Source organism: Gekko japonicus, unplaced genomic scaffold (genome assembly GCF_001447785.1).
Source record: "Gekko japonicus isolate JY-2015 unplaced genomic scaffold, Gekko_japonicus_V1.1 scaffold358, whole genome shotgun sequence".
In the NCBI taxonomy this organism is placed as follows: Eukaryota; Metazoa; Chordata; class Lepidosauria; order Squamata; family Gekkonidae; genus Gekko; species Gekko japonicus.
Genome location: NW_015161962.1, coordinates 1,167,399 through 1,183,034, shown reverse-complemented (window position 1 = coordinate 1,183,034; position 15,636 = coordinate 1,167,399). Strand labels below are relative to the sequence as shown.

The 15,636-nt window shown below is 48.2% G+C and overlaps 1 protein-coding gene across 1 annotated transcript in view; it reads right to left on the bottom strand.

Annotated features, from left to right (window-relative positions):
- Positions 1 to 914: 914 nt before the first annotated feature.
- The window catches only part of LOC107126064 (SLAM family member 8-like), a 40,260-nt gene continuing 25,538 nt past the window's right edge, over positions 915 to 15,636 (bottom strand). The window contains exon 3 of the mRNA XM_015429564.1: positions 915 to 1,489. Within this exon, the coding sequence (XP_015285050.1) occupies positions 1,416 to 1,489 (74 nt within the window). The 3' untranslated portion in view covers positions 915 to 1,415. The remainder of the gene's footprint in view (positions 1,490 to 15,636) is intronic.

Here is a 15,636-nt window from a genome sequence, read left to right as displayed (position 1 = left end):
AGAAGAAGAAGAAGAAGAAGAAGAAGAAGAAGAAGAAGAAGAAGAAGAAGAAGAAGAAGTCGTCGGCTGTGACGTTCCATCGTCCAGGCCTGGCTAATTTTCAGCACCAGGCAAAATCCTGCCCTTTTGACCAGGCCTTTGACTGCTCAATGCTCAGCTGTTCACAGCGGCTGGTGCCTTGGATTTTATGATTGACTTATATGATTTGAATGGCAGCTTCCGTTTTGAGTTTATGGCTGTTTCTACTGCTGTTTTATGGATTTTATTCTGTTTCCTCTTTTCATTCCCTCTTTTTTTATATTGGAAGCTGCTCGTGGGGGGAGAGTATCCTTTCAACAGACCGACTCAGTTGGGAAGGGGGGGGGTTGAACTAGTCTTGGGGTTGCCCCCCCCCCACCAGGGTCTCCCTCTGGCCCCCACTGAATCGCCGTTCCCAGCTCCATCCCTGGAACCGCCGAACAACTTCCCAGCCGAGTTTACCTGTGAGTTCTTGAGGTGGGATTTGCACACAATAAACACAACCTTTTAAAATGCATTAAGTTTTATTAAGTTGCTAAAATATATCTGCTGTTCAGTATAGTCTCACCTGGTTAATAAGAAGAAAATAAGAAAGCTCTCCTAACTAATACATCTCATCCCTGGGTTGCAGACAGAAACTCTCTTATAGCAGGAAAGCATTTGCCCTCATATAGAAGAAGAAGAAGAGATTGGATTTATCCCCCATGGCCCTTCACTACCCAAGGGAGTCTCAGAGCGGCTCACAAACTCCTTTCCCTTCCCCTCCCCACAACAGACACCCTGTGGAGGCAGGCGGGGCTGAGAGAGCTCTGACAGAAACTGCTCTTTTTCAAGAACAGCTCTTATCAGAACTACGGCTTGCCCAAGGTCATCCAGCCAGGTGCAAGTGGAGGACGAGTGGGGAATCAAACCCGGTTCTCCCAGATTAGAGTCCTCGCACTTAACCACTGCACCAAACTAGCATGAGCACAGCACCGCACACCTCTTGCTAACCTATAGCGCTCAATTATAGCTCTTTTCCCGCTAGAATCAAGTGGTCTCTCTCATCCAATTGAAGGTCTTCTTCTCAGGAACCTTCCAGAAGATGCTCACTTCTGCTCCTCATCCCCCCCCCTCCTCGTGATGTTACGCAATTAAGCAAAGGTTCCCATGATGCACCCAATGACCACATTGCACATAGCCTCGCATAGCATGAGCACAGCACCGCACACCTCTTGCTAACCTATAGCGCTCAATTATAGCTCTTTTCCCGCTAGAATCAAGTGGTCTCTCTCATCCAATCAAAGGTCTTCTTCTCAGGAACCTTCCAGGAGATGCTTGCTTCTGCTCCTCATTCCCCCCTCTCGTGATGTTATGCAATTAAGCGGAGGTTCCCATGATGCACCCGATGACCACATTCAGGTGAGAAAAGGCATCGCGATGATGAACAAACAAACGAGAAGGTTCCACTGCTCGATGGCTTTACTTGTACCTGTAAAATGAAAACATTGTCTCATGAAAGAGGGATCACAATAACCCCCATCTCGCCCCTCACCTCACCAAGAGGAACACGGTGACCGAAGGAAGAGGCCCCCCCTTCTTCGCAGCCACTGGCCTACACTCGACCCTTAAATTAAGCTGTTGCCTGAACCGCTAACCGCTGATTCTCAGGGTCCTTCTGGCTGCCCTGTTATCCCGTCTGTCCACCAAAGCGATCAGGGTGCAGAAAAAAATTCTCCTGGCTCCCTTTTTTCTTTGCACAACAGCTTTGTGAGGGAGGTGAGGCTGAGAGACTGGCCCCCCTCAGCTGCCCTACCGAATTCATAACAGACAAGCTCAGTCTGTTTGGAAAATGGATTGCCACGACCGACTGCAAGATAAAGACTGGGAAAAGGTTAGGAATTCTCCTAATGCTACCTCAAAGATTTTTACTATTAAATTCAATACTTTTAAAGTTTTGAATTGTTGGCATATGCCTCCTACACAGAATAAACCCTGCCGTTCGTAAATTCTGTTGGAAAAATTGCAGACAAGTCGCAGATTATATACATTGTTGGTGGTACTGTCCTTTAATAAAACAGTTTTGGACGCAAGTTATAATACACATTTGTGCTTTTACTGGGATTAATTTACCTGTTCTACCGGAAGTTGTTCCATTAGATGTTTGGCCGGAGGCATCCGGAAACAAAACAAAAAAGTTGTTAATAATGCTGAGAGACCGGCCCTCGGCCACCCTGCAGAATTCGTAACAGACTGGAGGTTCAAACCCCGTGTTCCCAGTTCCTAGTCAGACCCTCTGATTAATACACCACACTGGCTCTCCGAGTCTCTTCAGTTCCCTGGGCAGGACATCAGCTAAACAATGGACATCTGAAAACTGTTATCCAAAAAAATTCCATGCCCACCAACAGACAACGGGTACAGAATGCTGCAGCCAGAATGCTGGGTCATTGAGCCTGTATCACTCCAGTCTTCTTCTTCCTCCACTGGCTCCCAGTTCACTTCCAGGCCCGTTTCAAGGTGATGGTACTGGAGACCTAAATGACTTGTGGCCAGTATCCCTGAGGGACCACCTACACCCATGCAAGCCGACCTTACCACTCTGGTCCCTGCTCCAGGGGCCCCTGATGTCTCAGGCTAGAAGGGTGACAACCTGAGATTTGGCCTTCAGATGAGCACTGCAACCCTAGAGTCGGATTTGACTGGCTTTCAAGCAAAGGAACCTTTACCTTTACCTTTATATATTAAAAAGCCCAAAGTATTGGCACTTTCCGGCTCTCCCATTGGCTGTGCTGTGCACTCCATCAGCCAGTGGCCCGTCAACCACCACTCAAGAGTACTTGCGTGCCATTGGCTGGGGGCTGGGTCCAGTCCTCTCCCCTGCCCACTGCCAGCTTGGCCACTTCCCTGACAGAATAAACTGCCAAAACGGCTGTCTCTCCTGATGAAGATGCTTCTGCTGCTGCTTGGATCCTCCATGGCTGGCTGGCTACTGTGGGCCAGTGGCTGAGGATCCTGAGCACTCAGTTCCAGTGGACACAGCTCTTGATAGTGGCATTGAGCCTTAGGGTGGTCATTTCACCAAGAGGGGGAATTGTAGGACAAGCGGAAAAGTATGTGATTTCTGAGTGTGATTTCTGACACTCTCTCCTTGAGGCATATTGACAGCTGTCACTTTGCCTTCAAAAGTTTAATCATAATAGATCCAGATTTTGGTATGTAACCGAGAATCTTCCGATTAGAGAAACTTATAGAAGAACATATATTTTATATCTGCATTTTTGTGTATAAGAAGCCTCTGTAGAAGGAATTAGGATGCAATAAGAATGGAATGCTATTCAGAAGTTGCAAGGCTGCCGGGAGTGAAGTTTAATGTGATTCATAGCCCTTATCAGCTAGCTCTCCACATGCGAGCCCAGGAAGGGACCCAGTGTTCTCTAATGTTCCCAATGTTCTGAAGACAAGGTAAACAAGTGTAATTACTGGCACCGCTGAGTGATGCACTGAGTCTAATGATGCTTGTATGATGTTAACTGCTTGGTACCAATTAGAGACTCCTTAATGTGTAAACTATATGTGATGTCATTTGGGGTATAAGACCTTCTGCCCTTCCTGGTTATGGCAGAATACAGCTTTGGAATGGCTGAACTGCTAAGGCGCTCATCCCTGTATACCCTGTCTCAATGCATTAAATAGTATTCATCTAACTCGCTGGACTCCGACTGTGTGTTTCCAATTTGGCTAACGGGAGCACGCAGGCAGATTTGTGTATCAAAAGCATTTTCTCCAGGGGGAGAGAGAGATCTGTTGTCTGGAGTTCAGTTGTGATACCTGCTAATACCACGATTTCGGACCAGTCACAGATTAGAACATAAGAACATAAGAACATAAGAGATGCCAATGTTGGATCAGGCCAAAGGCCCATCCAGTCCAACACTCTGTATCACACAGTGGCCAGAAATACCAGTGCCATCAGGAGGTCCACCAGTGGGGCCAGGACATTAGAAGCCATCCCACTGTTGACCCCCCCAAGCACCAAGATGACAGAGCATCACTTGCCCCAGAGTCCCTATCTATACCTTGTGGCTAATAGCCACTGATGGACCTCTGCTCCATATGCTTATCTAATTCCCTTTTGAAGCCGTCCATGCTTGTAGCCGCCACCACTTCCTGTGGCAGTGAATTCCATGTGTTCATCACTCTTTGGGTGAAGAAGTACTTCCTTTTATCCGTTCGAACCCGACCGCTCAGCAATTTCATGGAGTGCCCACGAGTTTTTGTATTGTGAGAAAGGGAGAAAAGTACCTCTTTCTCTACCTGCTCTTTCCCATGCATAATCTTATAAACCTCAATCATGTCACCCCTCAGTCGTCGTTTCTCCAAGCTAAAGAGCCCTAAGCGCCTTAACCTTTCCTCATAGGGAAAGTGTTCCAACCCTTTTATCATTCGAGTTGCCCTTTTCTGCACTTTTTCCAAAGCTATAATATCCTTTTTAAGGTGTGGTGACCAAAATTGCACACAGTATTCCAGATGAGGTCGCACCATTGATTTATATAGCGGCATTATGATATTGGCTGATCTGTTTACAATACCCTTCCTAATAATCCCCAGCATAGCATTGGCCTTCTTTATTGCAGTCACACACTGTCTCGACATTTTCAGTGAGTTATCTACTACAACTCCAAGATCTCTCTCTTGATCAGTCTCTGCCAGTTCAGACCCCATCAACGTGTATTTATATTTAGGATTTTTGGCTCCAATGTGCATCACCTTGCACTTGGCCACATTGAACCCCATTTGCCATGTTGACGCCCACTCGCCCATCCTTGACAGATCCCCTTGGAGTGCCTCACAATCCTCACTGGTTTTCACCACCCTGAACAACTTCGTATCATCCGCAAATTTAGCCACTTCACTGCTTACTCCCAACTCCAAATCATTAATGAACAAGTTAAAAAGCAGTGGACCAAGTACTGATCCCTGTGGTACCCCACTGCTTACACCCCTCCACTGGGAGAACTGCCCATTTATACTCACTCTCTGTTTTCTATTAATTAGCCAGTTTTTGATCCATAAAAGGACTTGTCCTTTTATCCCATGATTTTTGAGCTTACTTAGGAGCCTTTGATGAGGAACTTTATCAAAAGCTTTCTGGAAGTCAAGGTAAACAATATCTATTGGATCCCCCTTGTCCACATGTTTGTTCACCCCCTCAAAGAACATTAACAGGTTAGTGAGACAAGATCTTCCCTTACAGAACCCATGTTGAGTCTGCCTCAATAGGTTTTGTTCATCTATGTGCCTACTAATTCTTTCCTTAATAATGGTTTCCACCAATTTACCCGGTATCGACGTCAGACTGACTGGCCTGTAATTTCCCGGATCTCCTCTGGAACCCTTTTTAAAGATGGGAGTGACATTAGCTACCTTCCAGTCCTCAGGAATGGAGGCTGATTTTAAGGAGAGATTACATATTTTTGTCAGGAGATCCACAAGTTCACAATTGAGTTCTTTCAGAACTCTCGGATGTATGCCATCTGGGCCTGGTGATTTATCAGTTTTTAAGTTGTCTATCAGTTTTAGGACCTCCTCTCTCGTCACCTCAATCTGACTCAGGTCTTTCAACACCCCTCCCGAACTCAGCGGCTCTGGAGTGGGCAAGCACCTCTCATCTTCCACAGTGAAGACGGAGGCAAAAAATGCATTTAGCTTCTCAGCCATTTCCCTATCATCCTTCAGTACTCCTTTTACCCCTTGGTCATCCAAGGGCCCCACTGCCTCCCTGGCTGGTTTCCTGCTTCTAATGTATTTGAAGAAAGTTTTATTGTTGGTCTTTACATTTTTTGCTATATGCTCCTCATATTCCCTTTTTGCCTGCCTGACCACAGACTTGCATTTTATTTGCCATAGCCTGTGTTCTGTTTTATCAGCCTCACTGTGACTAGCTTTCCACCGCTTAAAGGAATCCTTTTTACCTTTTACAGCTTCCATTACTTTGTTTGTTAACCATGTAGGCTTTTTCTTATACCTGTTTGTGCCTTTCCTAACCTGCGGAATATATTTTATTTGAGCTTCTAGAATTGTAGTTTTAAACAGTTTCCAAGCTTCCCCAATGGTTTTGACCCTTTCTACTTTTCCCTTCAGTTTCCTCCCCACATGTCCCCTCATATCAGAAAAATTACCCCTTTTAAAGTTAAAAGTGGTTGTGTGAGTCTTTTTGGCCAATTCCCTATTTGTACAAATGTTGAACTCAACAACATTATGATCACTGTTCCCAAGCGGTGCAATCACTTTTACATCTCTCACCAGGTCTTGAGTGTTACTTAGGACCAAATCAAGGATCGCCTCTCCCCTGGTAGGTTCCATGACCATCTGCTCCATAGCACAGTCATTTAGAGTGTCTAGAAACTCAATCTCTTTCTCTCGACTAGAACACATATTGACCCAATCAATGTGTGGGTAGTTAAAATCACCTATTACGACACAGTGTTTTTGTCTAGCTGCTATCTTTAATTCATTCATCATTTTATAATCCTCCTCTATCTTTTGATCCGGTGGGCGATAACAAACTCCCAGTGTTAAGTTTCCTTTTGGCCCCCCTATTTCAACCCACAGAACTTCAAGAAGCGAATCCAATTCTCTTAGCCTCTCGATCTTTCTGGACTTTATACCCTCTCTGACATACAGAGCCACCCCACCTCCAACCCTTCCCCCCCTATCCTTCCGATATAATATATAACCGGGAATCACCGTATCCCACTGATTTTCCTCATCCCACCAAGTTTCTGAAATACCCACAATGTCTATTTTTCCCTCTGACACCAAGCACTCCAACTCCCCGATTTTACCTCGGACACTTCGAGCATTTGTATAGAAACAGCTGTAATTTCCCATACTGGTTAAGCCTGCCACCTTCCTCTTGCAATCTCGAGACCTTGTCAGGCAGTCCATGTCACTAGCCATGGTCTCAGTGGACAATTTCAATCCACCTCCCTGTAGAAAAGCAACAGGTACCCCCTCATCTCTCTGAGATGAGCCAACCCGAACCAGAGACTTTTCATCTCCTGTCGGCTTTCCCCCAATATTCAGTTTAAAAACTGCTCTGCCACCTTTTTGATTTTAAGCGCCAGCAGCCTGGTTCCTTCTCGGGACAAGTGGAGACCGTCTCGCCTGTACAGCTCCCTCTTGTTCCAAAAAGAATCCCAGTGCCTAACAAACCTGAACCCTTCCCCTCTACACCATCGTCTCATCCACGCATTGAGACTCCTGATCTGTGCCTGTCTCTCCGGCCCTGCGCGTGGAACAGGTAGCACTTCTGAGAAGGCTACCTTGGAGGTCCTGGCCTTGAGTTTCCTGCCCAGCAGCCTAAATTTCTCCTCCAGGACCTCACGACTGCATTTCCCCACATCGTTGGTGCCGACATGCACCACGACCACTGGCTCCTCCCCAGCACTATCTACCAGCCTATCTAAAACACGCGTAATGTCCGCTACCTTTGCACCAGGCAGGCAAGTCACCATACGGTCAGTACGCGGGTTCGCCACCCAGCTGTCTACCTGCCTAAGGATCGAATCACCCACTACCAAGAGCCCCCCTCCGGTGGTTACAAATGTGAAACCTCATACCAATTGCCAGCATGTCCTGCACAGGAGGTTAGCACATGTGTCCTATAACACAATACAGAAAACACTGGAAAAAATAGGGAGAGACAATGTAAACAACTGTAAAACATACTTGGATTGTGAGATATGTAAAATGTCTAAGTCAGAGGCTTGGTTCTGATGGCAAAACAAAAGGTTTTTTTGCACTAACAAAGGTTGCCCAGAGGTATTTTGACATACAGGGGGCAAAATAACAATGTGGAATAAAAAGCAACCTTTGGAACAGTGAATAAGGGTTATGTGTAACTGTAATATTTACTGTGTAACTGAATTGTAAAGTGTACCAGTGTTTTGTATGTGATGTGATGGAACAGGGCTTACTGGAGCTACTCCATAGGACATCTGAATAACAATGTATACATGTATGCTTTACTGAATGTTGGGTGTAACAGAATGCTTAAATGTAAATATGGTTTTATATTGTAAAGTGATTGGCAAACTGTGCATCCAGGCTCAGTCTTAAGGGGGAGTGTCGTGAAACACTTATAATAGTAAGACTGGCCTAGATGAGTTTGATCTGAGGTGTCAGTACAGTGACAGTCAGCATGTGACAGCAGTGGGCATGTGACTGTAGGGAGGCTGGCCAGAACTGGATTGAGGCAGTGCAGCCTGGCACTAAGTGTATTGCAAGGAGGTTGCATCAGTCATGAGCTGATTGGCCAGCAGGTGTATAAATGTACAGCTTGTACAGTATCTTTTTCCTTCTCAATGTATCAGTTGCAGCGGAGCACTTTGACGCACAGAACTGTATATAGGTGGTGGCTGGGTGAGAATAAACTCACAGTGGTTGCACCTAAGTTCCTGACTCTCCAAAGCTATAATATCCTTTTTAAGGTGTGGTGCCCAGAACTGCACACAGTATTCCAAATGAGGTCTCACCATTGATTTATATAGGGGCATTATGATATTGGCTGATCTGTTTACAATACCCTTCCTAATAATCCCCAGCATAGCATTGGCCTTCTTTATTGCAGTCACACACTGTCTCGACATTTTCAGTGAGTTATCTACTACAACTCCAAGATCTCTCTCTTGATCAGTCTCTGCCAGTTCAGACCCCATCGACGTGTATTTATATTTAGGATTTTTGGTTCCAATGTGCATCACCTTGCACTTGGCCACAGTGAACCCCATTTGCCATGTTGACGCCCACTCGCCCATCTTTGACAGATCCCTTTGGAGTATCTCACAATCCTCACTGGCTTTCACCACCCTGATGTCAGCTAGCTGCCATTATATCTCGTGTGTCTGGTGTTACCTGTGTGAAGCATTGCGTCCCTTCCCCCCCCTGTACCCTCTTGCTTCATTATACTGACTATGCAGCTTTGCGGAACTAGCCAAGGTCGACAGCTGGAGGTGGGAGTCGTGGTATCACTTCGCTTGTTATGGGTAGTAGCCTGAGAACTGAACTTGTATTGATGTTATAGAAGTGTAGCGTTCCCAAGGATTTGGGCGCTCGTTTTCTGTTCTATTCCCGCCAGAGGGAAACGGGCTCATTGGCCCTAACCTAGTTCAAGTTCCTTTATTATGTTGCCCCGGGATGATTGTAGTTATTCCTAACAATGCCTTTGTTCCTGATCTAACCATCGCTTTGAAATAAATTTTGCTTTACTTTTAAACATGGATTTATTTTGAATGCCTGGGGATCTAACATTTTGTTAGGAATCCCATTTCCATCATCTCGAATCTGACAGCTGTCATGAGCGGGACCGAGGAGAAACCACCTTCAACGGAGGGTGATACGGGAAGTGTCCCGGTCACCTCCACCCCCTTGGTTTTGACGGCATCCACATCGGTGCCGACTACAGGAGCCTTTGGGGGGGCGATACCGAGGACGGTATACGCACCCTGGCCACCCCCGACCCCATCGAAGTGGGGAGTGGGTGAAGGACCACCCTGGGATGATTGGACTATGTTCGACCAGAAAGGTACGAGAGAGACTTTTTCCAAAAGGGGCAGTGGCCTACGAGAAAGCTTGTTTGACCAAGGACTGTACCCGGGGACCTCCGGGAATATCCCAGGTGGTGGGTACCGAGAGGAAGACGGGGACTGGATGGCCGGGATGGCCGAACGGGCGAGAAGGAGATACGAGAGGGACTCCGCGCCAAGAGAACCAGACTCCAAAGACGAACGGATGGAGGATCTAGAACAGACCGTGCAACAACTCATGAGGACGGTGGTAGGTGTGTGCGACGCCTTGCCGCGGATGATGGATCTTCGCATGGCAGAATTGGTGGCGGCCCACGGACTTCAACAACATCCTCCCCAACCGCCACCGGCACCACCGCAGCCGATCCCGGGTCAGCAACCAGTGCCTCAACCCGCGTCGGGTCTGCCGCCACCCTTGGTACCAGCACAGCCGGGAGCCCCGGTGGCTCCAGCTCTTCCCTTTCCGGGAGGACCGGGAGCACCAGGGATCCCGCCGATTGGTGCCAGAGCAAGACCGAAGGATTTGCTGGAGGCAACATTTGATGGCAACCCGGATGAGCTAGCATTCTTCACGGTAAGAGTGCAGGAGTTTGTGGCACAGCATGGACATTTGTTTAATGACGACAGTGCCCGAATTGATGTGATTGCAGCTCGGCTGAAGGGCGCGGCAGCAACCTGGTACGTGGGATTGCACAACAGCCGTGGCCCAGAACTACACAACCTTAGAGCTTTCATGTGGGCACTGAGAACCCGTTTTGAGGATGTTAATGCAGGACAACGTGCGAAAGCTTTTCTGCGCACCTTCAAACAAGGTCGGCGGTCAGTGAGAGACTACACCGCAGAGTTCCAAAATCAAGCGGCAAAATTGCGAGACTGGCCGGACCACATCTTGGTTGAGATGTATTGCGTGGGCCTGAACCCGGAAATTAGAGAGACTGTATTACGCTCAGTGGACCCAGTTTCATTGACGGCATGGGCTCAAGAGGCCGAGAACGCAGAGAGCCGCTTACAAACCATACGTCTTGATATGGCAGCAGGCGGAGGGAAGGTAAGCCAAACCCCAACCCCGAGGCCAAAAATGGTGCGTCTGTCCAACACGGCCCGAGAGTTGCGGATGAGGATGGGGTTGTGCCTGAAATGCGGAGAGCGGGGCCATTTCGCTGCGGATTGTGGCTCCAGCCAAAAGAAGGACAAGCTGCCAACTCCCAAAGGGAAACCACCCCTGCAACCAAAGAATGGAGTCGCGAAACCCAAGTTTTCCACCGCCCTGCAAGCAGCCACTGACGACCTGATGGAAGATTCGGCTGAATCAGAACCAGAACCGTCGGGAAACGAGGATGTCCTGCTGTGAAGGGCGCTCAACAGCAGGGCTGGCCGTCAGAAGCGCCTATAGTGGTGAGAGAACCCCCCTCTTTGTTCTTTGTGACTGTTTCCCTAATCAACCCGATCCTGGGGACCCATGTCCGGGTGAAAGCGCTTATTGATTCAGGGTGTGGGAGAGACTTGATCAGTCCCGCGGTAGTAGCCGGGTTGGAAGCGGGCATCAAACAGTTGAAATCCCCAATCATTTTCACTCAAATGGACCCCTGTGTTCACGAGACTATGCCGCTTAGATTAGGTGCTGGGGAACATTGGGAGCAGAGGACTTTTGTTGTTACACCCAAGTTGCAATTTGCGCTGGTGCTGGGAGCTCCATGGGAGCTCCATGGCTTTATTCTCATGACCCATACATACTTTGGGAGGAGGGCAAAATAGACTTTGTCTCCCCGAGATGCCGCACTCACAGTTGGGATGAGACGTGGGGGCCCCCGCCAACGCTCACTTTCCCTTGTGCACTGTTGACTCCGGAGGACATGGCAGCCCTCCCACCAGAGTATCACGACTTGGCACAAGTCTTCAGGGAAGAGGAGGCGGACGAACTACCCCCCCATCGTAAAACTGATTGCGGCATTGAACTCTTACCTGGGTGCAAACTACCGAAAGGGAAAATCTATGCCATGGGGCCGGCGGAGAAGGCAGAGCTACGTAAGTTCATTGATAAAAACCTTGCTCGCGGCTTCATCCGCCCGCGTCCTCCCCCTTTGCCGCGCCTGTTTTGTTCCGGAAAAAGAAGGATGGGGGGCTCCGTTTGTGCACAGACTACCGGGGGTTGAACGCGATTTCTACCACGAACGCTTACCCCCTTCCCTTGATAAAGGACTTGGTTGCGGAAGCGACTAAAGGGAAGATTTTTTCTAAACTCGATTTGCGCGATGCCTACTTCAGGGTGAGGATCAAGGAGGGCGATGAAGGGAAGACGGCCTTTAATACTCCTTTGGGGCAATTCGAATACCTAGTAATGCCCTTCGGGCTTCAAGGGGCCCCTGGGGTCTTCATGAACCTAATCAATGAGGTCCTCCATGACTTTTTGTTTAAAGGCGTGATTATTTACTTGGATGACATTTTACTGTATTCACAGGATATCCCCTCTCATGTCAAATTGGTCAGGAAGGTCCAGAAAACGTTGCATAAGCACAAACTCTTTGCCAAGCTTTCTAAATGTGAATTTCACAAAACGCACATTGACTTTTTGGGCTACCGAATTTCGGGGGGGGGGGATTGGAGATGGACCCAGGGAAGATCAAGGATGTTGTGGAGTGGGAACCCCCCAAAACCTGACGCCAACTCCAAGCATTCTTAGGATTCTCCAATTTTTATCAATTTTTTATCAAAGGATTTGCCCAGATTGCCCTACCCCTCACGGACTTGTTGAAAACGAAAGGGAAGGGGTTTGATGCCACAAAACCGGGGGCTCCATTGAAATGGTCGCCGGAATGTGAGGCGGCTTTTAATAAACTGAAGCTCATGTTCACTTCTGAACCGATCCTTGCTCACCCCGATGAATCGAAAAAGTTTGTGGTTCAGACTGATGCTTCTGACGTTGCTATGGGGGCGGCAATTTTACAAACGGGGGGGGATGGGAAGCTGCATCCCTTAGCGTATGTGTCAAAAAAGTTTTCTGATGCTGAACGGCACTGGTGTATTTGGGAGAAGGAAGCGGCGGCGATCCGTTTGGCCCTTTCCACTTGGCGTTATTGGCTTGAAGGGGCGAGGGTCCCGTTCAAGGTATGGACGGATCACAAGAACCTGGAGACCCTCAAGTCCCCCCACTCTCTCAATGCTAAACAGTTGCGATGGGCAGATTTCTTCTCCAAGTTCCAGTTCACTTTGCATCATTTCCCCGGCTCTTCCAACTCGCTGGCTGACGCGCTGTCCCGCCTCCCGCAACATGAGAGCCAGCCAGTTCAAACCCCATCAATGTGTATTTATATGTAGGATTTTTGGCTCCAATGTGCATCACCTTGCACTTGGCCACATTGAACCCCATTTGCCATGTTGACGCCCACTCGCCCATCCTTGACAGATCCCTTTGGAGTGCCTCACAATCCTCACTGGTTTTCACCACCCTGAACAACTTCGTATCATCCGCAAATTTAGCCACTTCACTGCTTACTCCCATCTCCAAATCATTAATGAACAAGTTAAAAAGCAGTGGACCAAGTACTGATCCCTGCGGTACCCCACTGCTTACCACCCTCCACTGAGAAAATTGCCCATTTATACTCACTCTCTGTTTTCTATGAATTAGCCAGTTTTTGATCCATAAAAGGACTTGTCCTTCTATCCCATGATTTTTGAGCTTACTTAGGAGCCTTTGATGAGGAACTTTATCAAAAGCTTTCTGGAAGTCAAGGTAAACAATATCTATTGGATCCCCCTTGTCCACATGTTTGTTCACCCCCTCAAAGAACATTAACAGGTTAGTGAGACAAGATCTTCCCTTACAGAACCCATGCTGAGTCTGCCTCAATAGGTTTTGTTCATCTATGTGCCTACTAATTCTTTCCTTAAAAATGGTTTCCACCAATTTACCCGGTATCGACGTCAGACTGACTGGCCTGTAATTTCCCGGATCTCCTCTGGAACCCTTTTTAAAGATGGGAGTGACATTAGCTACCTTCCAGTCCTCAGGAATGGAGGCTGATTTTAAGGAAAGTTTACATATTTTTGTCAGGAGATCCACAAGTTCACAATTGAGTTCTTTCAGAACTCTCGGATGTATGCCATCTGGGCCTGGTGATTTATCAGTTTTAAAGTTGTCTATCAGTTTTAGGACCTCCTCTTTCGTCACCTCAATCTGACTCAGATTGTCGGCCTAACCGACCTCACAGAGTTGTTGTCCTGATCAAAAAGGGGAGAGGTGAATGATGTAAGCTGCTTTTGTCCCCACTGGAGAGAAATACTGTACGTTTCCTCCTGGGGAACCACTGTTGCCAATCTCCAGGTGAGGACTGGAGATCACTCAGAATTGCAACTGCTCTTCAGATGGCAGAGATCAGTGTGTCATTATACCAAGCTCAGGTGGGTCCCCCCATGACCGCCAGTGTGGTGTAGCAGTTAGCGCTTCAGAGCAGGGTCTGCCAGATCCAGGTTCTTCCTGTGGAAGCTGATTGGGTGATTTCCGACCACTCACAGACTTTCAGCCTAACCTACCTCACAGGGTTGTTGTGCAGATCAAAAGGGGGAGAGGAGAATTATGTGAGCTGCTTTGGTCCCCACCGTGGAGAAAGACTGTACTTTTCCTAGCTAGAGGCTGCAGGGGGGGCGGGAGATGGAAAGCTCAGATCAGAGGGGCAAATAACAGTAGGTTGATGGTTGGCTGGGAAGGACATAGGGTTGCCACCTCCAGGTTGGGCAATTTCTTTTAGGCCTGTCCAGTTACCTTTATTGGCATGTAACCCTTGCAAACCCATATACAAAAAAACACAAAACAACAACCACAGCATATAATAATATCTGCAAAATACAGAAACAAGGAATTACCAAGTAAGTATACCCATCAATTAAATAAAGGGCGAATAGAAATGGCACCAAAAAGAAATTTAGCAACAGTTTCCGTTATCTCAAAGTTTGGATTATCAAGAAGAATAAGGATCTTTAGGCAATCAGGATATTCTTCTAGTTGAGCCAAAGTAAAATTTAGAAATTTCAGTCGTAGCGCATGGTAGAAGGGGCACTGAAACAAGACATGGGAAAGGGCAATTTCTGGAGGTTTGGGCCTGGAAAGGGTGGGGTTTAAGGAGGGTTGGCACCTCCCCTGGAGAAAATGGTGGATTCTGTGTCATTATACCCTGCTGGGGTCACCACAGCAAATTGACGCTGATTGCCCAAGGCCAGAACACCCACCTAGAGGCGCTTGGGGCTCTTTAGTTTGGAGAAATGACAGTTGAGGGGTGACATGATTGAGGTTTATAAGACTATGCCTGGGATAGAGCAGGTCAAGAAAGAAGTACTTTTCTCCCTTTCTCACCATACAAGAACTCGTGGGCACTCCATGAAATTGCTGAGTGGTCGGGTTAGAACAGATAAAAGGAAGTCCTTATTATTTATTATTATTTATTATTTATTACATTAGACTTCTATACCGCTCAGACCCGAAGGTCTCAGAGCTGTTTACAATTGTGCTACAAGCTCAGCATGATTCCTAATTCTATGGCCACATTTCTCGAGGGTTGGGAATGCCTACCAGCACCCGGGTGGGTTTTGCTGCTCTCGGCTCTCCTCGGCGGTCCACTGGGTCAGCGTGCATCTGCGGTCAGTCTTTTTCCCCCCCTGGCGTTGATCTTTTCGGCGCACGGCCCGCAGTAGCCCTGGCACAGCTCTGTCCGTGTTCGGCTCCGCTGCGCCTGCGCCGCTCACGCTGCCATGCGCTTCTCCGTCGCTCCACCTCCACCGTCGACGGACGCCGAGTGCTGGGCGCTGTTGTCTCCATCGGCCACCAGGGATCGCCGCTACGGCCCGCAGTAGCCCTGGCACAGCTCTGTCCGTGTTCGGCTCCGCTGCGCCTGCGCCGCTCACGCTGCCATGCGCTTCTCCGTCGCTCCACCTCCACCGTCGACGGACGCCGAGTGCTGGGCGCTGTTGTCTCCATCGGCCACCAGGGATCGCCGCTTCGCGCCGCCACACCGCCGCCGCCGTTGTTGCCGCCGCCGCCGTTGCCACCATTGCT